Genomic DNA, 26332 nt, shown 5'->3' on the forward strand with positions numbered 1-26332 from the left:
GGCGAAGGAGCCCTGCCGTAGAAAGCCCGCTGGCCTACCTAGCCTAGCCTAGCATAGGGGAAGCCCCAGCAAGCAACAGCCTTCTCCCATCCCTGACCCCCAAGCAGCTGGCATCAGGGCCGTAGCTAGGGGGTAGTGAGGTGGGTCCATAAATATGTCTATAAATAAAAATATCTATTATTGCCTCATAAGAAAAGGTTTAAATAGAGGGTGAATGGAATGGGGGGCAGGGGCGGAAAGGCAGAAAGAAGAGCTAATTTGTCCGTGACTAGGGGGCGAAATGGAGGGACGCGGGTGGCGCTGTGGGTTAAACCACAGAGCCTAGGACTTGCCGATCAGGTTAGCGGTTCGAATCCCTGCAATGCGGTGAGCTCCCGTTGCTTGGTCCCAGCTCCTGCCAACCTAGCAGTTTGAAAGCACGTTGAAGTGCAAGTAGATAAATAGGTACCACTCCGGCGGGAAGGTAAACGGCGTTTCCGTGTGCTGCTCTGGTTCGCCAGAAGTGGCTTAGTCATGCTGGCCACATGACCTGGAAGCTGTCTGCGGACAAATGCCGGCTCCCTTGGCCAGTAAAGCGAGATGAGCGCCGCAACCCTAGAGTCATCCGTGTCTGGACCTAATGGTCAAGGGTCCCTTTACCCTTTACCTAGGGGGCGGAATCTGGACAGTTCTGCCAGGGGCACAAGATCACCTAGCTAAGGCTCTGGTTGGCATTGGGGTCCCATACTGCCTCTGTATTGAAAGAGACCCTGGAAGATATTTAGTCCAACCCACCCCACCCCTTTGCCCCCACTTAATGCAGGATATGGCTACAGCATTCCTGGCAGGCGGCCTTCCAGTCTCTGTTTACTGTAATTACCTTCAGCGGAGCGAGGGCCTGCCTATTGCTGAGATTGTCTGCTCCACTGATTTACGCTGGGAAGAAACAAGAGTTCCGAATGTGTTTTGCACTGTAATAGGAGTAGAAGATAGGAGTGCCTGGCATGCTCTGGTCTATGGGGTCACAAAGAGTCAGACACGACTAAACAGGCAAGATTGGCTAAATAAATGAATCCCCATTAAACATCATGAGAAATATTGTTTTATTTTAAATCGAAAGTTTTACAGAGCAGGTTAGGAAAAAAAGCAGTCAAGCTACACAGGCAAGCCAGCAATCTCAAATACGCTCTTAATTTTCCAATGGCTGCAGCACACAAAGTGGGGCACCACCACTCCACCACCCTCTTGGCTCCAATGGCACTGCTGCTTGCTGGACCAGGCTGAGCAAGGTTGGTAGTAGGTGCACAAAAGGATAAAATGCTCAAAAAGGAGCTACAAACAAATGGATATTTAATATTCCATAAAATATCTATTTGTATGTTTGCATGTTTGAGCACTTTTTCTTTAACCCTGTCTTCTCTATGGTTGTTGCTTTTTGTTTAGAAAAGCACAACTTCTCCTTGTGTTAGTGGGTGCACGTGTGTCTGCATCTATGCCTGCTGCCGCCACCAACCCATTGCTTCCCCTGCCCTACCCCATCTCTTTGAGCAATCTTGCGGCTGGGATAGCACAGCAGCAGTGCTTCACCTCATGCATTGCAACTGCCTTACTAATGGTTGTAAGAGAAGCTTTATATAGCCAAAATCCATATTCTTTCAAATAACTATTTAGAAAATTCAAGCACATTCTGGGACAAAACTTGTTTCTCAATCCTTATCAGCACCATTGCATCGGTTTTCATTTATTTTCTATGTACAGTATCATTTAACACACATTTACTTTCAAACCAGAGCCTTAAATTGCTTCTCCATTGGTAGTAGATGAAACAGAATGCAGATTTTCTACCATCAATAAATGTGCTCAAACACACACAAGTGATTCTTCAGAACATAGGCAACTGATCACGATCCATCATTTAAGGGCAACGGTAGTGGGCAATTTTTGCTTTTCTGATTCACCTTATAGGTAGGGTTCTTCAGCTACCACTAACCACCGTTAGTTCAGCACCCTTAGGATTCTTTGCTCTCTATACAGAGCTCATGTGCTATGGTGATAAAACTGTCCTCTGTACGCCATGAAAGCATCTAAATGCAGGAAATTGCCAGACTGCTGCACCTTTGGATCTGCACCCCCAGTCTCCTCTCCTCAATCCCACCCAGCAGTTAAGAAGGAATGGGGGAGGGTCCCATTTAAAGAAATGGGAACTTTATTTCAAAGCTTAATTGTGCTTGGGGAAGAGAATAAAGGGGGGGGTAGCAGAAATAAAATGAGTGGCCTATTGCTATCTCTGGTCAATGCCACTGCTAACTTCAGGCCCCCACATTGTGTCTTGGGAAGCCCCAAAAGATTTTGTGGTTCTCAGTATCAGAAAGGTTCCTCTTATCTGATCTAAAGACACAGCATTTTAATTTTACTTGAGTAAAACACATACAACTGGTAATGCTTGAGCAGAGAAAGTCTAGGACGTTAGCACTGAAATCTTAATTTGCATGTAAAGGCAGCCAATTTTTTAAAATGTAGTTTCTACGCTGTACATTCTCAGTTCATTGGGTCTGTAGCATAGGGCCAATATATACACATCAAATAATATTTCTATCAGTATCTAATTTCAAACACTGTGTGTTAAGCAACAACATAGCCTTGGATCCAAGAGTTCTGGTGCAAGAGGAGGGCATGTCGGTTTCCACAAAATTCCCCTTTCCCCCAATTTTCCCTTCCTATTGTAGCCTTCTGTGACACTCTATACTATTCTAAAGGGTTTCCTCAATCCTCAGAGGTAGCTTTAGGAGGGGTGGTGCAAGAAAGCCCTGTTGTACAAGCACATCTTTCAATCCAGGGTATGAGTAATTTAAGGATTTTTTTTTCATAGAATTGGAAGAGACCACAAGGATCATGTAGTCCAACTCCCTGCAGTGCAGGAATCTTTCATCCAAGGTGTGGGTTGAACCCAAAACCCTGGGATTAAGAGTCTCATTGCTCTACCGAGCTAAATCACTATCAGTAACTGGCAAGATTTGTTACTGTAATCTGTAGCATTTGTCTTCCAACAGTTTGATAAAGCCCACCTCTCTTAATATACTATTTTAGTAAAAGGACTAGCATCAGTAAACAAAAGTATTGCCAATGAATAAAATCTATACAGCTATCACATTAAGCCCTTTCACTTCAATCTGATCATGCAGACTGCAACAATTTCACATTTACAGTGTCTTAGGTGGGGAGATCATGTAGAAGGGAGTGAAATGCCTAAAGAAGTCTATGCTGACAAGGCAAGGATCTTGTGGCCCATGTGTGATGGAGGGGAAACTTGTCCAATTTCATTCATAATAAAGACCATTGTGTGACTTCTTGTAAAATAAAAATAAATGACAACAAATATTTAATGAAAGAAATACTGCATTGACCAGTTCAATACCAATATTAGTGTTGTTCTGTATCAACACCAACAATGTTCCACATCAAATTCTGTCAAATTTATCACATTGACATCATTTCCCAAACCAAACATCTGTTGGTGTTAAGTGCATTTTAGTAAAGCTAGTAACTACAAGTACCCGTTACTGTTCCAAGTCACATCGAAAAAGCACATTCTAAAACAATGATGCAGAAGAACAACAAACAAAATCAACAAGTTGATGGTTTCCTTTTCCATGCTCCTCAGTTTTCTCTTTGTTCACGCTGGACTGTGGTCCCAAAAGAAAATCCAATTCGAAAGAACTTTAAGATATGACCAGTATTTCGCTCCACAGAACTACCAACAAATTGGTCATGATGATGCAACTCAATTCTCCTTTAATTTCTTCAAATAATAAGCTCTCAGTTTTAGGTTCGTGTCAAGGGCCAGCTTTGTGAAATACCACTTGGGCACAAACCTGCTAAACCAGGCCTAGGAAATGGAGGAAGAAAAAGGTTCATTATCAAATCTCTGAAGACCAGAATTTAATGTGACTATAAGGAAAACCAAATTATAACAGTGACACTCAGATATTAACAAGATACAAGAGCCCTGCTGGATCAGGTCAAAGGACTCTCAGGGGTGGAAAATCTTTGGTCCTTCAGATGTTGAAGAATGACAACTGCCATCAGCCCCAGCAAAAATAGACAATGGCCAGGAATGATGGAAGCAACCTGTTCTTACAGTGGCAACCAGATGCCTATAGGAAGCCCACAAACAGCACGGATATTCTAAAACAGGAGGGGAGCCTCCAGTCCATTGACCAAACTTAGCCTGCTGGGGGGTTCAAATTTATTGTCATATATGATGTCAGGTGTGGGGCAAATAAAGACATGGCACAACTGGGAGCCTTAAAAGTGAAATCCTTGTAGTGCATCGGCAAGGGAAAGCATTTGGTTCAAGGAGCCAAAGCACCAAAGCCTGCAAAAAATTTCAGCTAAAGCCTTCTGTATCAGCTGTGCAGGGCTTTGCATAGTGGTTCCCAAGTGCCCGGCAGCCAGCTGGTGGGCAGGACAACTCACTTGTGAGCTATCTGGTGTCATCATGACATCATGTGAATGACAGGTAGGTTGTCCCACCCATCTGTCAAAGTTGACCTGCAATGGGAGTCAAAAAGGTTCTCCATCCCCATTTTCTTTCCACAAATAGGAAATGTACTAAGAGCAATAAACTGACTAATACATACCACCAATGAATGAGTTGCGCATCCAGAAGTTTGTGTCTCAAGACCAACGGTGTTGAGGGCACTTTTTACATAGGCTTCAGGAGTAGGTTTAAAGGCTGATGGTTTACGGATTTTGGTCATTTTTGTAGCTACAAAATATGGCCGAACGCTCTGAAAAGGAAAGGAATAGCAGAATGTTTTTCTTGTTCTTAAAATATGCCCTCATGGATAATTATTATGCCAAGAAACAAGTATCATGATGAATACGAAGTGATTCAACATGCAAACAGCTTTCACTATATCAAAAGCAACTATGTTTTCACATTCAACCATTTATTATTAAATATTTTTGCTTTTCAGGTAGACTTCACAAAGCAATTTATAGAAAATCATTAAAACATCAGTAATTTATGGTGTGCAAATTCTTCTCCAAATGCAACTAGTTCACTTTTGATGTTCTATTCCTCCCCAATAGCCATTATCTCTACTAAAATGGCCATCAGAAGACCTTGCATCAGGTAACTGCTGACAGGGATATGGTGCTTCTCTTCCACATATGTGCTCCCACCTGCTCTCTCCTTTCCCTGCCCTGCTGTTGTCACCAATCCAGTGATTCCAAATCAGGAGAAAAGGGCTGGGGAAGGGGTGGCACAAGGCAGTAGCAAACTCTGCCTAACTCAGGTATGCTGGTTCTTAAGGATGTGGCAGGCCTGATGTAAATATCCCCTTGTGGAATTTGGGTAGTTAAAAACTATAGTCACTGTTGATTTCCAGAGTATTTATTTAAATAATAGTAATATGCATCATTTTGATACTGATAATAGGTGCCAATAAGACTACGATCTGCAATGGAAATAGAAGATGGGTAGCTCATATCAAGTCACATCTCACTGTACCATACCTCTGGGTAGCATCCTGCATACACAAACCAATCTATTCTAGATTTTAAGTGAACTTTTATCACAGTTTATAAGACCAAAATGCAAGATATAAGTTAATTAACTGTAAGTCTTGAAAAGTCCCATTTTCACCCAACACCAAACCATGGCTTAATACTGTGAGCTTGAGTTGGAACAATCCCAAGTGAAGCATCAGGCTTGCATGTTAAGCCCCGTCCCCAATCCATCAGCTGCAGAGCCAGGACAATGGCTTTGGCTTGTTGTGCTGTCCAAACTTGGGGTCGTAGTTCATGCTAACTCTGATCAACCTTTAACAACAGGTTGTGAAATGGGTTTGTTTAATTAACCAGAGTTTGTGATAAAACAGGGGTGGGTAACCTTTTTCAGACCAAGGGCTGTGTTCCTTTCTGGGCAACTCTTCAGGAACTACCTGCCACTGGTGGGCAGGAGGCAAAAGTGGATATAGCAATGAATACAATTTTTTACCTTTGTAGTTTCTACACCCACCGAATACATGCCTCTCTGTCCTGCATCCAGGCAATATAGGTGAATTATTAGAGTTAAGGGAGAGATTCCAGCCAGGTAAACATACTTAAAGAAGGGGGGGACAGTGGAGGGTGTGGCCTTGGGAGACGGTGTGGCCTTGAGAGAGTCCTTAGGGCTGGGCAGAGAAGCCAGGGATGGGGGACCATATTCCTTTGTGTCCTACCTATGTGCTAAACCACAATCTTGATTGGATGGGATGACTGAAAGGAAACACGGCCAAAGTCCTTTCCCCAGCTGCATGGAAAAAGCTGAGAAAAAGTGCTCAACATGCGAGCATGAGTCTTTGCTTGGGATTGTTTTCGCTCATGTATGTGGTGCTAAACCATGGTTTAATATTACGTGCAAACTTGCCTAGTATCTAAAGTTGTGTTGCTCAGCTACAGCACTGGGTGGCGCCAAAGGATGGACTACTGGCAACTAAACTAAATGTAGCAGTCATAGCATTATACAGTTTTTGGTCTAAGAGCTGGTCTATTCATCTCCGTCATTCTTTAAATACACATTTAGTATTGTATTACCTTTCCACATTGCCTTTTCTCAATTAAATATTTTTATTCATTCACCTTCTAAGATAGCTTACATAGTTGTTCCATTCCCCCAAAGTAAAGTTACAGAAAAACAGCTAAGGATCTTCCAACCACAATCAATGAAGTTAAATCCATTTATTTCAATGAGTCTACTCCTAAGTAAGGAATGTCACCCACTGAATGTTATTGCTTTAAATAGATATATTTTAAACTGCCCTAGGTTCTTAATTTATGAAGAGCAGTTTAAAAATGGACTAAATAAATAAAACATAAAGTTACACGTTAAACCTTGTAAGTACCAATTAGCATACAAAAATTGGTCATGAAGAGCAGCAGCAGCAGTAAAAGCAACTCAATATAAGAAACTGTTCCACCTTAAAGAAATTTTGGAACAGTCATGTTCAGGCAGACACTAAAAATAAATAATTAAATAAATAGAGCCACCTCCCGAGGGAGTTCAGTCCACAAAGTGGGCACAACTGATGAAAAGGCACTGCTTCTAGTGGATACCACTAAGCCTAGGTCAGCACTGGGACTCCAAGCAAAGCCTCAGATGTTGCCACACTTTGGAATGAGGTCAGCATCTTAACTGGTAACAACCAGTTAAACAACAGTAGAGGTATTAACAGCAGAACAGTTCACCTCACCTGCAGAATGACACCTTTATTTTTGTACTCTGCACTGAGACCTTCAGAGAAGTAATCAACAAAAGCCTAAATAAATGCAATGGGAAAGTATGTTAGGAAGGTACTATATATATATATATATGAACTGATAGCATAATTTATATATTTTCCTCATGAAAGACAAACCCTGCCTATTTCTACAAATATAGCCTTCGGCGGAAGGTGGTATTCCAAGACAAAAGCTGTGTGTATGTGACGGAAGTTATACAAGAGGACTGCAACCAAACCATGCTTGATCAGGATGAGAATGCTAATCTCGATGCTCTCCTTTCTCCAGAGTTTCTAGAATCACATGCTTGGCTCATTTTTTTAAAAGTACTTCATCTTCACCAACTAAAATATGTTCATAACCATCACTTTGTGTTCAAACTACCTTAAACAGATGAATTAGAAATGGCAAAGGTGAGTCCCATATAAACATACAACATACATACCACACTTCCCTAGAAATGCAACATTCAATTTTCTAAGAATCTCAGCCTTTAGAGATTACGGTGTGGCTTGTAACATAATGCTAAACGATGGTTTAACGTGACAAGGGTGAGTCACAGCCTCACATTCTCCCCTCAACTCTGTCTTCCTTCAGAGAAGCCACAAGGCAACCAGAAGTTTCCCACTTCCATTTCAGATTAACTACAGGTTAGTATGTTGTCAAGATTTCTCAGCTGTAATTAACCTTAACTAAGGGTAGTTGGGGACTTAGGGACGCAGGTGGCGCTGTGGGTTAAAGCCTCAGCGCCTAGGACTTGCCGATTGAAAGGTCGGCGGTTCGAATCCCTGCGGCGGGGTGCGCTCCCGCTGCTCGGTCCCAGCGCCTGCCAACCTAGCAGTTCGAAAGCACCTCCGGGTGCAAGTAGATAAATAGGGACCGCTTACCAGCGGGAAGGTAAACGGCGTTTCCGTGTGCGGCTCTGGCTCGCCAGAGCAGCGATGTCACGCTGGCCACGTGACCCGGAAGTGTCTCCGGACAGCGCTGGCCCCTGGCCTCTTAAGTGAGATGGGCGCACAACCCCAGAGTCTGTCAAGACTGGCCCGTACGGGCAGGGGTACCTTTACCTTTACCTTTAAGGGTAGTTGAAAAAACTCACTTTCTTAAACTGTTTTAAAATTAATTTGTTTCAACCAAACTTAGTCAAGAATAGCCACAACTTGTGCTGCATAAGACAGCAAGCTGTGGTTAATCTAAACTGGAAACAAAAGCTCCTCAGCTCCTCACAGATGCGCTGGAGGAGGGAGAGAGCTACATGAGCCCAAACCTCACAGTGGTTTATATTCATAATGCTAAATGGTGGTTTAGTATTATATCCAACCAACCTCAATAGTGAACAAGGCTGGCTTAAATCTCACGAGAAGGAGCTAACTAAGGTCTGATATGGGAGTTTTGCATCCGGCAAACTCAGTAGGACAAATAATCTCATAATTACTTGTAACCTCATAATTAGATTACTGTAATGAGCTTTAAGTGGGGCTACCCTTGGGCTTAGCTTGGAAGCTGCAACTAGAGCAGAATGCAGCAGTTAGGGTGCTTAGGAGGGTACCTAGCTATACACATAATACACCTTTTGTAAAGTGCTTTGGGATGCCTCATAGGAAGTGACTCATAAATGAAATAAATACATAGCACACATGCACTAAAAGAGTAAAAATAATAGCTGCCTATTTACTATGAAATCATGCTCAGTGCTATGTTTTTAACATATAAAGCCCTGAACAACTTGGGACTGGGATACCTGGTAGACTCCCTTCCCCTAGATAGACCTCATCAATCTTTACCATCACTGGAGGCAGTCCAGCTGGTTGTGCCATCATGGCTGGTGGATTGCCACCTCGTGACAACTTTTCCATCGTGACATCGGTTCTCTTGTATATCCTCCCCCTGTGCAATTCTAAAGGCGTCAACTTTGATGTGTGCTATCCCCTGCTCTAAACGTTGCTTGAAATATGAACAAGTTCATTTGCTAAATATGCTTACAAATTACAGTGACTGCCCACCAGAAAGCACTTGGTTAATTTTTTTATTCCTGATAGGAGGTGCAGTTCACAACATCTGGGGGGAAAGCATGAACAGAGACAACATCATGTCATCTCTTAACTAGAATGTCACACAAGATTTTAGGACTTTTATATATATATATATATATATATATATATATATATATATATATATATATATGCAGGTTTTGGTGTCCTCGGGTGTCTTCCCGTGTAAAAGTTGGGGTGTCTAGGCGACGTTTCGACGAGGTCTCACTCGTCATCTTCAGGCTGGTGCTTTCGGCTTCTTGTTACTGGAACAGTTCGTAGATTTTCACGGGTACAGGAATGCAGGTTTTGGTGTCCTCGGGTGTCTTCCCGTGTAAAAGTTGGGGTGTCTAGGCGACGTTTCGACGAGGTCTCACTCGTCATCTTCAGGCTGGTGCTTTCGGCTTCTTGTTCCAGTAACAAGAAGCCGAAAGCACCAGCCTGAAGATGACGAGTGAGACCTCGTCGAAACATCGCCTAGACACCCCAACTTTTACACGGGAAGACACCCGAGGACACCAAAACCTGCATTCCTGTACCCGTGAAAATCTCGGGTGTCTTCCCGTGTAAAAGTTGGGGTGTCTAGGCGACGTTTCGACGAGGTCTCACTCGTCATCTTCAGGCTGGTGCTTTCGGCTTCTTGTTACTGGAACAGAGCAGGATCTCAGTGTTTGAGTTCCTATAAATACTGTTGAGGGGGTGTGGTGTATAGCCTCCAATGTTCTGGGCAGAGAGGAAGTTCCCAGGCTAGTGTGCCTTTTCTTCTTTTGTTCCTTAATTACCACAGCTCGCCCCTATACACGAAGCCAAGCCAGAGCACAACTAAGTGCAGTACAGCCATCTTCTCAGAAAAACTCTTCACAAAGTTCAAGAGGTCAAGACACAAAGACTTTAGCAACTAATCCACACCTAATGACCCACCTAAGTGGTACTCAGGATATCACTCAAGAAATCACTCAAGATATCCCTCAAGTAATTAAGGAACAAAAGAAGAAAAGGCACACTAGCCTGGGAACTTCCTCTCTGCCCAGAACATTGGAGGCTATACACCACACCCCCTCAACAGTATTTATAGGAACTCAAACACTGAGATCCTGCTCTGTTCCAGTAACAAGAAGCCGAAAGCACCAGCCTGAAGATGACGAGTGAGACCTCGTCGAAACGTCGCCTAGACACCCCAACTTTTACACGGGAAGACACCCGAGGACACCAAAACCTGCATATATATATATATATATATATATATATATATATATATATATATATATATATATATATATATAAAACACTTATGCTCACTTTTTGCTGGGCTTTCTTCTTTGTGACTTAGTTTACAATTTTAATTTTAAAGGATTTTATTGTGAATTATATTCTACTGTATACCATCCAGATAACTTGGTAGGATGTGCAGTACATAAATGCAATAAAGGGATAAATAAATTTACCTTGGTTGAAGAATACACAGTCAGCAATGGAGTTGGGTTAATCGCAGAAAAAGAGGAAATGTTTAATATAACTCCCTTGGACCTGAAGAGGTAAACATAACATATCAAATGAACCATTAGAAACAGAAGAACTGAAACAGGTTATTACAGAAACCAAAGTCTGGTTTACAACTATTTTTTCCAAAAGTTCGTGACCGACCATGTCGAAGACGGCTGACAAATCTAGAAGAATCAGCAGTTCCGACCTGCCTTGATCCAGCAGTCTACGGAGATGGTCTGTTAGGGCGATCAGCGCCATCTCGGTCCCATAACCAGGGCAAAAGCCAGACTGAAATGGATCAAAAGCCGATGTTTCATCCAGAAACCTACCAAGCTGTTCAGCAACTGCTCTCTCAATCACCTTACGCAGGTATGAAAGATTCAAAACCTGGTGGTAAATTGGATAGATCTGAAGGATCTAATGATGTTTTCTTTAAGAGTGGACGCACCACTGCTTCCTTCAACTCCCCGGGGAATGTACCCGTGCCGAGTACATTCCTTCTCGGTCCCAAATTGTGATTAAGGGAGGACATGATAGAGGTGTGAAGAAAGTAGAAAGAGCAAAGCTTTTCTTCCTCTCACATAATATTAGAAACATAGGGTCATCCAATGAAGCTGAATGGTGAGTGGTTCAGGATAGACAAAAGGAAGTAGATCAGAGAATACAGTTATATGGAATTTGTACCACAGAATATAGTGATGGCTGCCAACTCGGACAGCCTTAAAAGGAGATAAGAAAAATTCATGGAGGTGAAGGCTATCAATGGCCACTGGCCACGACTGCTATGTACATATTGCCAGTGTCAGAGGCAGAACCTGTCTGAATGCCACTTTGTTGGGGATCATGAGTGGAAGATTGCTACTGTGCTCATGTCCTGCTTGTGGGCTTCCCACAGTAATCTGGTTGGCCAATGTGAAAACAGAATGCTGGGCTAGATGCTGGACAGAATGCTGAAGTTTTTACCAGTACCTGAACAAAATAGTACAGCAAATTATTAAATTTCTTGCCCAATTTTGGGCTCTTTCATGTTTCTTTGGTTCCAACTCCTAGTTGTACCCTGACCCTGTTTGACCTTTGGCCCTACCTCTTTCATCAGGTCTGATCCCTAGACTATCTTACTCACTCTACACTCATCTCAAAATGCTGCCCATGCTCCACCCCTAACAATTGGATTTGCCTTTTGCAGGTATCATTTCAAACAAAATGCAATTCCAGCTTTACACAACGTAGTATGCTTTTCCTGTTACAGGTTAAAAAAACCCCATCAAGCTCAATTATATTTTACTAGATCAAACTACTCATTTAGAGAATGTTCTTTGAAAACAATTTTGGAGTTTTTGTTTCAGTTGCCAGTAAGCCAAAAGCCAAACTTTAGGACCTCTTCTATTGTAAATGAAATATGGTAATTTGGGTAAGATGTTTTAAAGCAAACTTGTAGTTAGCCAGTTGCCTGAGGAGGGAAAGAATTACTTCCATGCAACTCACAGCAGGGGAATTCACTGGGTTCTCTCAAATCCTCCATTCTAACTTTTAAAGTCACCATCATGTGATTGAGGACAGTTATTTCATGCATTCAAGCCATCACAAGATAGCTACAATTAATATGTTAATGTTATATGGGAGGGGAGTGATAATTAGCACAGAGAAAGAAGTTAATACTTCCTGTGCATTAGGAACATGACTTTGTGGAATACTGAAGAAAATGGATAATGGAAAGATATTGCAATAAGTACGCAACACTATCTACACAGTATTGTGGGTCAATTTCAAAAATAGCTGCTCCTAGAAACCTTAATTGCATTAATTCAATGAGCTGGATAATAGAATAAGAATCCAAGTAAGCATGCATTCAAGAAAACTGTAAGAAAGTAAATGCTCTAAAAACCAAGTATATGCCTTTTCCTTTATACTAAGCATGCATATTTTGCAACAGGCATAATTCAGAACGGGCATTCTTCATTCTCTCACACACAAAAAGTGAATGCTTTTTTTAACATGGCGGTTTCCGTCTGCAGTTTTTACCAGTACTAAATAAGAAGTACAACAAATTTAAAAGTCTCTTACCCAATTTGCACTTGATTAAAAATGTTTTTTTAAAATATGAAGAAGTAAAAGAATATGTATATGATTGGTTGCATTATTTCCAGATAAATGAAATGTTCAAAAAAGACTTTAAAGAATATGGATTTGCAGAGAAAGATTCAAAATTTCAAACAGAAATATTAAATAATGAATATAAAATCTTATCTAAAATGTATAGAATACTGCTGGAATGGCACACAAAGGATGAAGAAGTTAAATCAGTTATGATACAATGGGCCGGAGATTTTGGATATAATATACAATTTAATGATTGGTTAAAATTATGGAATGAAAATATTAAATTTACTGCATGTACTACGTTAAAGGAAAATGTCATGAAAATGGTTAAATGGTTTATAGATGGTATATTACACCTGTAAAACTTGCAAAAATGTATAAAACATGTAAGAAGTGTTGGAAATGTAAAAAAAGGATGGTCCATTTTATCATATGTGGTGGGAATGTAAGAAAGTGAACAGCTTCTGGGAGCTGATATATAATGAATTGAAAAAGATGTTGAAATATACATTTGTTAAGAAACCAGAGGCTTTTCTTTTAGGAATAATAGGAAATGAAATAAAAAGAAAGGATTGTAAACTTTTCCAATATGCAGTAACAGCGGCAAGAATATTACTGGCCCAAAAATGGAAACAGGAACAATTACCAACATTGGAGGAATGGAGAATGAAGCTGATGGACTATGCAGAACTTGATAAATTAACTGGGAAGATCAGATATCTACGAGATCAAAAGTTCATCGAGGATTGGCGAAAGTTTGTAGATTATTTGGAATGTATAAGTGAGGAGAGAATAACGCTTAGTGGCATTTCAAGAAGCTCTGTAAAAGTTTGATAAGTATTGTAAAAAAGAAAAGTAAATTTGGAAGGATATGCTAAAAGGAAATAGGAAATTTAGGAAATGTGTAATTAAAAAAGATAAATTTGGATGATTGTCAGAGAGGCTGAAGGAAGTCCCAAAAGGAAAATCTGTGAAAGTTTTAATGTGGTGTTATATGCATTTTTTTCTTGTTTTTTGATGGAAAATTAATAAAAATATTATGGGGGGAAAAATGGAGCAATCCAAATATTATAATGCTACAGTCCTAGTGGCTACAAGATTTCCCTGAAGTCCAGGGCACTAAGGTTATCTCTTTGTAGGTACAACGCATGATAAAGTGGGGCACTAGCCGGAACAGATTCAATGACAAAACAAAACGTTTCCCGTTCAACAATGGTTCCATCCAAGCATTTTTCCTTTGTGAAAGTCATGGCTACATATTAACCCAAAGATAGGTTAGAGGATAAGATTTATAAAACCAACAGCAATTATGGAGACTTTGCTCAGATACCAAGATCGTGGCGGGGTGGGGGGGTAGGTGGTGTGAGAGAGACCGGACAATAGCTTGGCAAGCTGGGACTGAGCCAATGGATCTCTTTATATATAAAATTTTACTACACATTCTCTAGCTCTCTCTAATCAGATTTGTCTAACATGAATGCACAAAGTGACTGACTGAACACACCCTAATACCTCATCAGCATTCTACCTTAAGCAAAATTGTAGAAAAACATGCTATATTTAGCTCTCCCATTGTTGTTATGGCAACCCTCGTCTGCCCCAGCTCTATGTAAAGTGGTAAAAAGCAAGCTGCCTCTGTAATACAATTAACTTCTAGAGGCGGCCGGGGGGGGGGGGAGCCAACAATTTAATGTTTGCCGTGATTTGAATTGTGCACCACTGCTCTAGGCAAAGATTGTGCTGTTGTGCTGAACAGTGTACCACTTATCTTTGTGCAGTATGGTTATGGATAGAATATACATAACAGGTGATGAATTTGGCTTTATGCAGAATGTAAGTAACCTTACCACAGAATGTGGATCTTTTTCTTAAGAGGGTTGGAACAATTTCTAGCACCTCGAGAAAGACTGCATAGCATTTGCTTCTCAGGGAGTGTCAGTCTGTTCTAACAACCATCTACTTGCGCAAGATGCTGCTCACGAGTGGTCAGAATGGTCTGCATTGACCTTTAAGCAGACTATGAAGACATTTTTATTTCAGTGCACTTTCTGGTGAAGTGTGGTGTGCTGCTATTTTTAGATAGGAAACGGAGTAGCTATGTATTTAATTGCTTTGTGTTGCTTTAGTTCTGTGAACTGCCTTGCAACTATTAATTATTTTTAATAATCAATTTCTGTCTATTTTATAGAAGGCATCAATTTCATACTACTATGGTTTTATTATACCGCACAGAGTGGGCTGAGGCAGGGGATCAGTTTCTATTTGTATATGTGAAATCATGATCGTTGCAGTACTAAACCACCAATTTATGGTTGCAATGCATTTGATGTTTAATGCTTTTTGTTCTCAATTCCTGTGGCTATAAAATATGTTTTATAAAGTCAAAGTGCACATTTATTATGATCATTACTGTCATCATCAGTGTCATCCTAAGATAGTATACAAATATTATACACCAAACGTGGTGGTGGATTCTTTGCATGAATTACTTATGCCAAGCCCATCTTCTCCAGGTTTGGTCACAGATGGATTATCAGATAAAGATGACAAAACACAAGTTAGCAACCACCAATTGAGCATCCATGAAAAGTGATGGATCAAGGAATACCCTCGCCCAAGTTACATACCTACTACTTAAAGAACAGTGTAACCCCAACCAGGACAGATTGAACTATCTTATCTAGATCTCCAGTACTCATAACCAATAATAACTCTGCTTTGTGGAATTAAGTTTCAGCTTGTTAACCTTTATTCACCCTGCACTGACTCTAGACACTGGTTCATCACCTCCACTGCTTCCCTGAGATCAGACAATGGAATCAAGAGGAAAAGCTGTGTGTCATCTGTATCCTGGTGACATCTCAGCTCAAAAGCGCCAGATGATTTCATACAAAGATTTAATAACAATAATAATTTATTATTTATACCCCGCCCATCTGGCTGGGTCGTCCCAGCCACTCTGGGCGGCTTCCAACAAAAGACTAAAATACAATAACCTATTAATCATGAAAGGCTTCCCTAAACAGGGCTGCCTTTAGATGTCTTCTAAAAGTTTAGTAGTTATTTTTCTCTTTGACATCTGGTGGGAGGGCGTTCCACAGGGCGGGTGCCACTACCAAGAAGGCCCTCTGCCTGGTTCCCTGTAACTTGGCTTCTCGCAGCGAGGGAACCGCCAGAAGGCCCTTGGTGCTGGACCTCAGTGTCCAGGCAGAACGATGGAGGTGGAGACGCTCCTTCAGGTATACTGGACTGAGGCTGTTTAGGGCTTTAAAGGTCAGCACCAACACTTTGAATTGTGCTCGGAAATGTACTGGGAGCCAGTGTAGCTCTTTCAAGACAGGTGTTATATGGTCTTGGCGGCCACTCCCAGTCACCAGTCTAGCTACCACATTCTGGATTAATTGTAGTTTCCAGATCACCTTCAAAGGTAGCCCCACATAGAGCGCACTGCAGTAGTCTAAGCAAGAGATAACCAGAACATGCACCACTCTGGCGAGACAGTCCGTGGGCAGGTAGGGTCTAAGCCTGCATACCAGATGGAGCTGATAAAAAGCTGCCCTGGACACAGAATTGACCTGTGCCTCCATGGACAGCTGTGAGTCCAGAATGACTCCCAGCTGCGCACCTGGTCCTTGAGGGGCACAGTTACCCCATTCAGGACCAGGGAGTCTTCCACACCTGTCCGCCTCCTGTCCCCCCAAAACAGTACTTCTGTCTTGTCAGGATTCAACCTCAATCTGTTAGCCGCCATCCATCCTCCAACCGCCTCCAGACACTCACACAGGACCTTCACTGCCTCCAATTTGAAAGAGAGGTAGAGCTGGGTATCAACCGCATTCCGATGAACACCCAGCCCAAACCCCCTGATGATCTCTCCCAGCGGCTCCATGTAGATGTTGAAAAGCATGGGGGAGAGGACAGAACCCTGAGGCACCCCACAAGTGAGAGCCCAGGGGTCTGAACACTCATCCCCCCCACCACTTTCTGAACACGGCCAAGGAGGAAGGAGCGGATTTGATGTAAATACTCAAAAGCACAAGGAAAAAAATGGAACTTTGTGGTACACCATAGGTCAAAGCCCAAAGGGTAAGACAGCGGTCTCCAATCACCACTTTCTGAGTACAGACATCTGTATGGTAATGGAACTGCTGGAAGAATGGTATCACATACACTCATCCCAGCAAGATGGCCCGGAAGCATATAACAGTTGATAGTTCTGAAAACTACTGACAGATCCAAAAGAAACAGCAGGCTGGCACTTCAGGTAATGATAAAGCGGGATATCAAATCCAAACTCCTCTTCTTCTTCCCTTGCCCATCTCCCAGATATGTTATCCACCACAGCTACTTGTGTCAAAACAAGGCCTAAAACCAGCCTAGAACAGATCCAAATAATTGGTTTTATTCAGGAAACTCTGGAGTGGAGATGCAACTGCATATTTGAACCTGTAGCTAAAAAGCATGAAAGACTGGATACAAAACTATAGTTAATAACATGGCCTTTCACCATCCAGAAGAGTTCCTCTGGACAACAATGAGCAAATGCAATGGTGGCAGAGGTAAGAGTCTTTACAATCATCACAACCCCAGAGTTGCCTACTTCCAACTCTTCCTGGTCATCCTAAACTCCGGAGAAGGATAGTGTGCCATCATCCACAGGGAGTGAACAGATGATCTCCACTGTATTATGCTCAAGAACTAGAGCAAGTGGTATGGCAGGATTAATTGGATGCTAAAGAATACTACGGTCTCAGAGAAGTTCTGAGCAAGTCTCAGATATGTGAGGAACACATATAAGAGGAAATTTATAAAAGGGAACTGTCTGCATCAACATTGTTATGGTTGAAGTCAAGAAATTCAGAAGCTTGTGAAATATACATTTGCAATTATCTGATCTCTAGACTGAGTCACCGCAAGTCAGTAAAAGTGGGTGGGCAGAATTCTTATGGAGGCAAGCGGGAACTCTACCAAGAATGAAGAGATTGGAATAGATCACCTGCAGCGAGATTAGTTTTCCAGCTACCTTAGTTTGTGTCTCCACTGAGCAAGAGGGAATTGATTCCTGCAGAAGAGGGGTGGGAAACCTATGGCTCTCGAGATGCTGTTGACCTCCCATCTCCCATCACTCAGCTAGCATGACCAGTCATCCGAGATGACGTGATCAATAGCTCGGCAACATCTGGAATACCACACATTCCCTTCTGTGATAGAACAATCCTGAAAGGATGTAAGATCATTTGTAATGTTGAACAAGACACAGTGCTGAAAATGACACTTATACCAGTCTGAAGCAGGATGAGGAAGATACCAATGGCAGGGTGTCTTTTTGCATCCAATCTTTCTTTCTAATTCATGTGGGAGGAATGGAGGAAGTGGGGAGTTTTATACTTTCAGAAGGACTATCTGCGTCGTGCAGCAGTCAAGTGACTGGGAAACCCCAACACAAGCTCTATAGGACTTAGTGTGATAGCCTTACAGGCAGGAAGCTTACAGGAGACAAGCACCAAAAGGTTGTATATATTACAGCACCATGTTATTCCAGGAGCTTCCTGCTTTTGTTTGCACACTTCCCTCAATCTGCCACCTGCAATACAACAAGAGCTTATTCTCTATACCCATTTTGCTTCTCGTGCCTCTCAGAAATGGCTTTAAAAAGGTTATTCCCGGGAACATCCCAGTAACCACAGCCACCCCCACAGAACTGCAGGTTGTTGAGTTCACACCGATGAGTCAGAAGGGTTTTTAAAAATTCCATTTTAAAAGAAATCACCACAACAGTGAAGGGGAAAGGGAAAATAAAAAAGGGAATCAAGTGGAGATAGGCTTCCACGTCTGATGATTCATGCACCCAGAACCATGACTCACACGGCATTACTTTGCCACTGAAACATGGAGGCCAGGCTGATTAGTCATAGTAATGAATTTTTCAAAGAAAGGATTCTCCCCTATAAATAATGATGACTGTCTGGATAGTATTTGTGTGACTCACCTTTCCAGCATGCTGGGCAGCACCAATTGTGTCATCTGAAAAAATAAATAGGAAACAAAAACCTGGTGATTGAGTGGGATGCAGACACCAGATTGAGGGAAGCCTCTCTGCCTCCTCATAAAGAAACCGACACCTCTTCACCTCAAAATAGTCTAGGAGAATTGAAGGCCTTCATTTGTGGAAGCAGCATATTTTTATTCTATTGGTGTCACTTGGTTCTTGCACAAAGCATGTGCAGTGAATCAGATGAACTCATTTGTACTTGTTACAGCACACACCGGTAGTCTGCTCTTCTTTCTTGTTTGTACTGCTACAGCACCACTGATTAGGGGCTTCTAAATACCATCTTGGTGAAATTACAGTCACATACCTCATAATACTGATTCTAGGCACTGATTTCTGGTAGACGTACAAGAATTCTAGTTACGCCACCACCATACCACAAAGTTCAAATGATGGCATAAGGACAGTGGAAGCTTTGTGAAGATTATCATGAAGTTTGTATGGCACTTTGATTTAAGGTAGAAAGAGAAATAGATGCTCTTTTGGCTCCATTCTACCTTAGATTCTATGATTCTTCTTAATAGGCACCAACCAATTCTAAAATCCAGCATCACAGTATGCTAAAGTGTGAGAACAGGACAAGCAATCCACAATACGGCCTCTATCATCATCTTTAATGGCTGTGAGCCATGGCCAAATCTTGCTGACATGAACTGAAGTGGTCTGGCTACAATGCTTCTTTTTAATGGATTGCACCAGGTCAAAACAAATCACTGGTGTCATAATTGGAGCAGAATGGGGACAGCCATTTTGTACACATTTTGCATAATGTCCTATCCTACACAATTCCTTTGCCAAGAGATGGCCTTGGAGGATGCAGATGTCCTGGGTCCGTCATGGAGTAAATTGGTGACTTTTGCTGAGTCACACTCATCATGATGTGTTAAGCCGGAATGAAAAACGACCTATGCCAGACAGAAGTTGCAACAATGTACAAACTTGTATAGCAATTTACATTTTGGGAGCGCTATTCCTAATGTCATCTTTTATAATTGCTATGATAACTTCTTTTTTAAAAAAAGTTGCCATCTCTATACCACTGTCTTTGGAGATAGAGGAAAGGATAACCATGCAAACATAACAGAAACAGGGGACCTTGGAGAATTAAATCCAAGCTAAATATGACAAATATAAAGGTATTTCCTGCTTTTATTAACTATCACTTACAGTCTTTCAGTTAAGCATTTTCATGTGGTAATGGGACAAACCATGTAATCATAGTGATTTCAAGGGCAATCAAGAGCTCATGACCACTTCACATGCAGTGTCCCCCTGAAAAATCTCAGAAAGGCCACATGCTTGAAGCTCTTTGAATACAAGAACAGTCAGTAGATGTGAGAAGTTGCACTGGGGTGATGTGCTTATGTGAATCAGTGGGGCTCCTTCCCCAACATCATATTCTATGGAGGCGAGGGAGATGCCAGGAAGAGTGCTTTAGAAATTATAACTAATTTTCAGAACTCCAAGATTATTTAAAAAATGAGCATTGTGGGTAACAAAAGAATAGTTTTGGACCAGAGCAGGCTACAGAGAACAAAATGCTCTCTGGTGGATTCCTTCTGATGAACCCTGATGGGCAGGCAGCAGTAACACTCTGAGTGTACCATTGATTACAGCCACCACTGATGTTTCCCTATAGCGTCCCAGAGCATTCTGAGAGAGAAAGTTGTGTTATTATCAGCTGCAGAGTCACTTCCAGAGGCTACTAAAGAAAACAGACTTATGTGGAAGCTATTGCTCCAGGCAAGCAATTGTAACAACTTGACAAAACAGGAGTGTGAAACTGCACCTACAATAGGCAGACTGCATGGATGAATACGATATTTATGACAAACAACTGAATTACTTGATACTGACAAATAGAAAAAAGGTGCCATATCCTCTCCCCCCACATCTACACAAGGTGGCACTTACCTTGCACACAGATATGATATTAATATTCACCAGCTTGTCAATTGTCTATAAGAAAAAAACCCCAATGAAATACGGCACTATAGCAGGATACCATAAATTCCTGATTTAAACAAAAACGGCAGCAATTGAGATGTATGACGTGCTTATTTACTTAAGCCAGGTAAGGAAGCAGTTGTTAAATTTTAAAAATAACACAAAAGTTTCCCACTATCACATCAACTATACTCAATACAGAACACTTCACAGGTATGCAGAATAAGTACCTTTGCTCTGGTAATAAATGCTATTGAATAACTTACACAGTTTCATGTGATAAGGAAGAGAACTGGACAAGAGATTGTGACAGAGATGCTCCTTAGCTTCATAATTTCTTGGCTGATAATACAAATCTCAGCAAACTCTGATTTACCTCTGAGTGGCTAGAAATAAACCTGTATTTTCTCAAGTTTTGAGAAAATATTTTGGCTTATTGCTAGTCAAACCAAGCCAAGGAAAACCCAAGTGGGTGGAAATAGGTTTTATCAACTTGATAGCATGGTGCAGTAAAATCCATTCAGCACTATGGTTAACCCAGAATTGCTTACTTATGTGAAACTAATATTTCAAATTTTATGAGCAGTTAAAACAGTCAAGATAATTTAAACATGAAGTAGTTGCAAAACACAAAATTGGTCAATTTTTGGTCTTAGTGACTAGCATGGTAGCCTCAACTGTTGATTCCTCTGTATCAAAATAAATAGCTTAATAAAATTGAGAGGAAACCTGCCTAACCACCTTAAGAAAAAGATATGCAAAAGTAAGTTTAACTTAAAGCCATCTTATCAGTATTTAGGAGATGGGACTGGGTTGTGACAACAACCTAAATCCTTGTATTTGGATTACATGATCACTGTGAACCTCAATTTTAGTATTCAATTATTTATGAGACTGCACAGAAAACTTTTTGTTCTTTTTGCTACCATATTCTACCTTATTTTTATCATGTTTATAGAAATACATCCAAAGTTGTGCTTATTTTTTTACAAGTCTATCTTAAAAATTTAAAAGAGGGGCAAGAGTAGAAGACAATACTTACTTTATCTAGGTCTGGAATGTCAAGGAAGAATTCAGGATAAGTATATGACATACCCACATTATTTACTGGGGGGGAAATAGAAAGAAAAGTTCACACAAGGTATTACATTCTGAAATGAAATGTGTACATCACTATATTCAGCTTTTAAATAATCTGAATTCACTTGATGCCTAGACTCTCAGTTCCTGGTGGGAAAACTCTTGATACTTCAGATTATAAATTCATCTGAGTTTCTTACAATATCAACAATGTGGACACAGACGATCACTGAACAATGGCAAAGGAGAGGCAACATAACTTATTCCAGGGGTCAGCAAGGTTTATCTTGCCTGGGCCGGATCAGTCCCACTGAGATCCCTCCATGGGCCAGATTGCGTGAGCGCCTGTGTTTTTTGGCATCTGTGCAGATGCGATTTTCGGCGCCATGGAAATGAGTCCCCGCGCAGCGCTGGTTTAACACAGTGCGCAAGAGGGTAGCTTGGTTCGGGGGGTGGCTTGTGGGCCGGTCAAACGATCTCCGTGGGTCACTTCCAGCCCATGGGCCTTAGGTTGCTGACCCCTAACTTATTCTGTTAAAGGCAACTCCAGTATGCTGGTGACATACTTCTCCATAACATCTGAATCAGGAGGGGCTGTGAAAGCTTTTAATTGGTGTCTAGATGCAGTGATGGACTGGATAAGGGCCAATAAACTGTGTTTGAATCCTAGAAAGACAGATGCTAAAGAGGACTCAGAAACTTCAACTGGTCCAAAATGCAACAGCCAGATTACTGGCTGGGGTTCGATTTAGAACTCATATAATCCTTATTTTAGATCAGCTGCATTGACTACCAGACATTTTGGAACCCATTTCAAGGTGCTCATTTTAGTATTCAAAACCCCTGAACAACTTATGTTCCAAATATCTCAAAGACTACCTCCTTCCCTACAGGCCCTCTTGGATGTTGAGCAGGAAATGGGCCCTCCTTGGTAATTCCAGTGCCCTCAGCGGTTCAGGATGGCGGTGGCTCAGGAGAGGGAAGGAATTCTGTGTGGCTAAGTTGTGGAATTCCCCACAGAGATGCATCTATTTTATAGTTATTATATAGTTCCCATTGAATGCTAAAGATGCACCTTTGGCACTCAATATAGATATTTTCAGCACCCACCCTACTCCTGTGAGTGCAATTTTTTAGAATGTTTTTATGATGGAGGGTAAGAGATTTAAATATTATTAATGATAGGCTGTCAGAAGAGTTGATCTCTACTTTTTTTACTCCATTTTGCAAAGTTTTCTTCATAGAATACCTTTATCTTTGTTTTGCCTTTTTGTGTGCATTATGTCCAATGCCAATAAACTTTACACTCGACACTTGCAAGGATACCAAGCGATAGTTTATTTCATTATCAGAAATTAACATTCCAAGTTTCTGATCATAAACTGTATCACAGCATCCACTGTGATTCTGTTCATTAGAAATGACTGCGGAAGAGTAGGTATTTATGACATAGTGAGTCATTTCGGGAAGAAAGTAACCTGCAAAGGGACAGTACTGTATTGTTACATCAGTCCCAAGTCAGATCATCATCAGTACATTAGATGGCAGTATAAACCAACACACCACACCAGTTCTTTGAAAACCGTTCATAAAGAATTTTGGGAGGTAGATGAAGAGGTAGAGTGAAAGAATAATGCAGGAGAAACCTCATTAATGGTGTTCTTATTACATTAAGCATTCTACGTTTTCAGCAACAATTACTGGCTTTTTGAATAGGTTTGCTTGCTCCTGTGCTATTTCGAGGTACATTATTCACAGATTCAACAAATGAAAGTATTCCATAAAGCTGTTTTCATACCCTTCATATCTGTGTAATTGTACCCCTCCTTCCACCCCCAATCAATTGGCAGCATATGAAATTTACTGAGCATTGTTTAAATCTATTTTTTCAATGGCACAGTATAGTGTCCCCAGGTTTTATTATCAGACTTACTGCTTACACTAAAGTAGACACTCCAATGTATCAGGGAAAACCTCCCATCATCTCCCAAAGTGCAGAGAGAATTGGGAAAATCTAAATTAATTTTAACTGCTAGTGTGAGCTTCTCTTGCTTCGTTTACTGGTGCTTTATTCCTAAATTCAATATGCACATACTGTCTGACAGTATGGTATAGGACCACTCCATGTGGCATTGCACTTAACTTTGTGTGAAGCAACTGAAATCTGTACTGGTCTGCTATGGCTTCCATTTGCCATGCAGTCAAGTGGGGGACCAGTTTGGGCATTGCAGGAGAAAGTTGCATGGTATGAATACAATGAATCACTCAGAAAAATAGTCTTATGAATACACATCCTCAAAGAGGAGATCCTGCACTTGGTGAGTCCTGGTTTAAGCTGATAATCCTACTGAATTGAAAGTATCCCCCAAACAGTTGCCATTTGCTCCTGGTATGTTCTCACACTGTAGGTGGGCAAGTTAATCTTTAATGATCTCAGAGCAACATGCGGGGCATTATCCCATTTTAATGTCCCTATGACATAGGCTGGGCTCAGAATAAGTGTCTTGGAAGTAGTCCAAGTCTAGAACTCCAGTCAATATGGCATAGCAACTTTCCAACGTATTACGATGAACTATTTAAGTAGCCAAATGTCAGCGAAACAGATGAATGGAAGATATGGAAATTGATTTCAGCTAGTGTAAGCAGGGCACTTCTCTTCAGGCACCTTGTGGTGGCAGGGCAGAAACAGATCAATCAATGCCCAAGGGAAGAGGAGTATCAACTTATTTTTCCCCAGTCTTTCCTCCAGTTGGTGAACAATATAAACTAGTTTGCTGTTCCTCAGTAATATTATTTCTGCAGTTGCAGTCTCCAATGCAACAAATTAATAACTTATGAATCTGGGACCACCTATATTTGACCATACTCTGCAAAATGCTTCATTTCCAGAAGCAAAAATCTAGCCTATAACACTGAGTGAATACGTGGATGCAGATTTACATATATTCTACCACTCATACAACCACTGGATAACTCAGTTGGTTTTAGAGCGTGGTGCTGATAATACCAAGGTCACAGGTTCGATCCCCATATGGGATTCCTGCACTGCAGGAGGTTAGACTAGATGATCCTCGGTGTCCCTTTCCAGTTCTAAAATTCTATGATTCTATGATATACTCTAGTCAGAAAGGAGATGCAACACATTACTGGAATTCAAATGTATCTGAAGAGATTTCCTTAATATGGCTCAGAATAAAGAGTGCAAGACAAGCAGGAGCCTGAACAATAAGAAAGACTTCTATGAAAGTCCTCCAATCCTAAAGGAACCATCTAACCCACTAAACAAGAATACTAATCTCTGACTGAGGAGGTGAAAAAATGTCTGGGGCCTAGACTCTATATTATTAGACATATTTAAGCAATCACACATGCAGTAGAACAGTGTTTCCCAACCTTGTGCCTCCAGATGTTTTTGGCCTACAACTCCCATCATCCCTAGCTAGCAAGACCAGTGGTCAGGGATGATGGGAATTGTAGTTCAAAAACAGCTGGAGGCACAAGGTTGGGAAACACTGCAGTAGAAGGTAGGGGCAAAATGGAAGAGGTTAAGCTTTGAAGCTGCTTTAGCCTCAATACTTGAACTTCACCATGCTGGAAAATACAAGAAAACTACTACAAAGGTATCTAGATAGATGTCTGAAGCATGAAGGACATAAGAGAAGAGGTGACCTTTTTTGTAGGATAAGCTACTCTTGATAACAGTGCAAATTCTTCCACTTCTGAACAACTGTTTTATGAAGCACAGAGGCTTCAAAGTTTATTCCAAAATGACTTGTTGCTATGAACTGAGTAATTTTATCTACTTTCCTTGAGAGCAAAGATTCCAAGAACATAGCAAATAACATGGAAATAAGAGTAAGATACAAACCTAGGACACCAATCTCAAGACCTTCCAGGCCTGCTTTTATGTTTCTGTAAATAGATTCACGATCTTCAAAGTCAGCAGGAATGGTTTTCGTTTCCACCTTGAACCGCTCTCCTGAAATAAAGCACACACACAAATATAAGCATGGATTCTTTTACAACAAACATGGAAAACTTTAAAATCCCAATGCAAACCTCTTCTGTTAAGTCCTAATGGGTCAAATAAACTAATCATCAACACATGGCATGCATTTAAAGTTGTTCTTACCAGAATGAAACCACCAGTCTTTTGCCATTAAGACTAATTTTAAATTATCCATCTGACATACTGGACCAAACGAAGTTCCAACATGAGCATCCTTGTGAAGGAATAGATTTGTCCTTTGTGTTAAAAACACTGTCCAATGGGAGCAAAATATTCAGCTGCTTGGGACACTGAAAGTAGTTTCCTAGTTTTTGTTAGTGTCAGGGATAAGAGTATGTCACTCTTAAGTATGTTCACATAATCCAAAGCTCCTCCAAACAACAT

The 26332-nt window shown here is 41.1% G+C and overlaps 1 protein-coding gene across 1 annotated transcript in view; it reads right to left on the reverse strand.

Moving 5' to 3' along the window:
- Window positions 1-1067: 1067 nt before the first annotated feature.
- The window catches only part of HSD17B12 (hydroxysteroid 17-beta dehydrogenase 12), a 57479-nt gene continuing 32214 nt past the window's right edge, over window positions 1068-26332 (reverse strand). The window contains exons 4-11 of the mRNA XM_081891981.1: window positions 25808-25918; window positions 21902-21966; window positions 20827-20871; window positions 18850-18884; window positions 10721-10802; window positions 7218-7283; window positions 4620-4769; window positions 1068-3865 (exon numbers count right to left, since the gene is read on the reverse strand). Coding sequence (XP_081748107.1) covers window positions 3761-3865; window positions 4620-4769; window positions 7218-7283; window positions 10721-10802; window positions 18850-18884; window positions 20827-20871; window positions 21902-21966; window positions 25808-25918 — 659 coding nt within the window. The 3' untranslated portion in view covers window positions 1068-3760. The remainder of the gene's footprint in view (window positions 3866-4619; window positions 4770-7217; window positions 7284-10720; window positions 10803-18849; window positions 18885-20826; window positions 20872-21901; window positions 21967-25807; window positions 25919-26332) is intronic.

This window comes from Podarcis melisellensis (assembly GCF_964234715.1).
Source record: "Podarcis melisellensis genome assembly, chromosome: 1".
Classification (NCBI taxonomy): Eukaryota; Metazoa; Chordata; class Lepidosauria; order Squamata; family Lacertidae; genus Podarcis; species Podarcis melisellensis.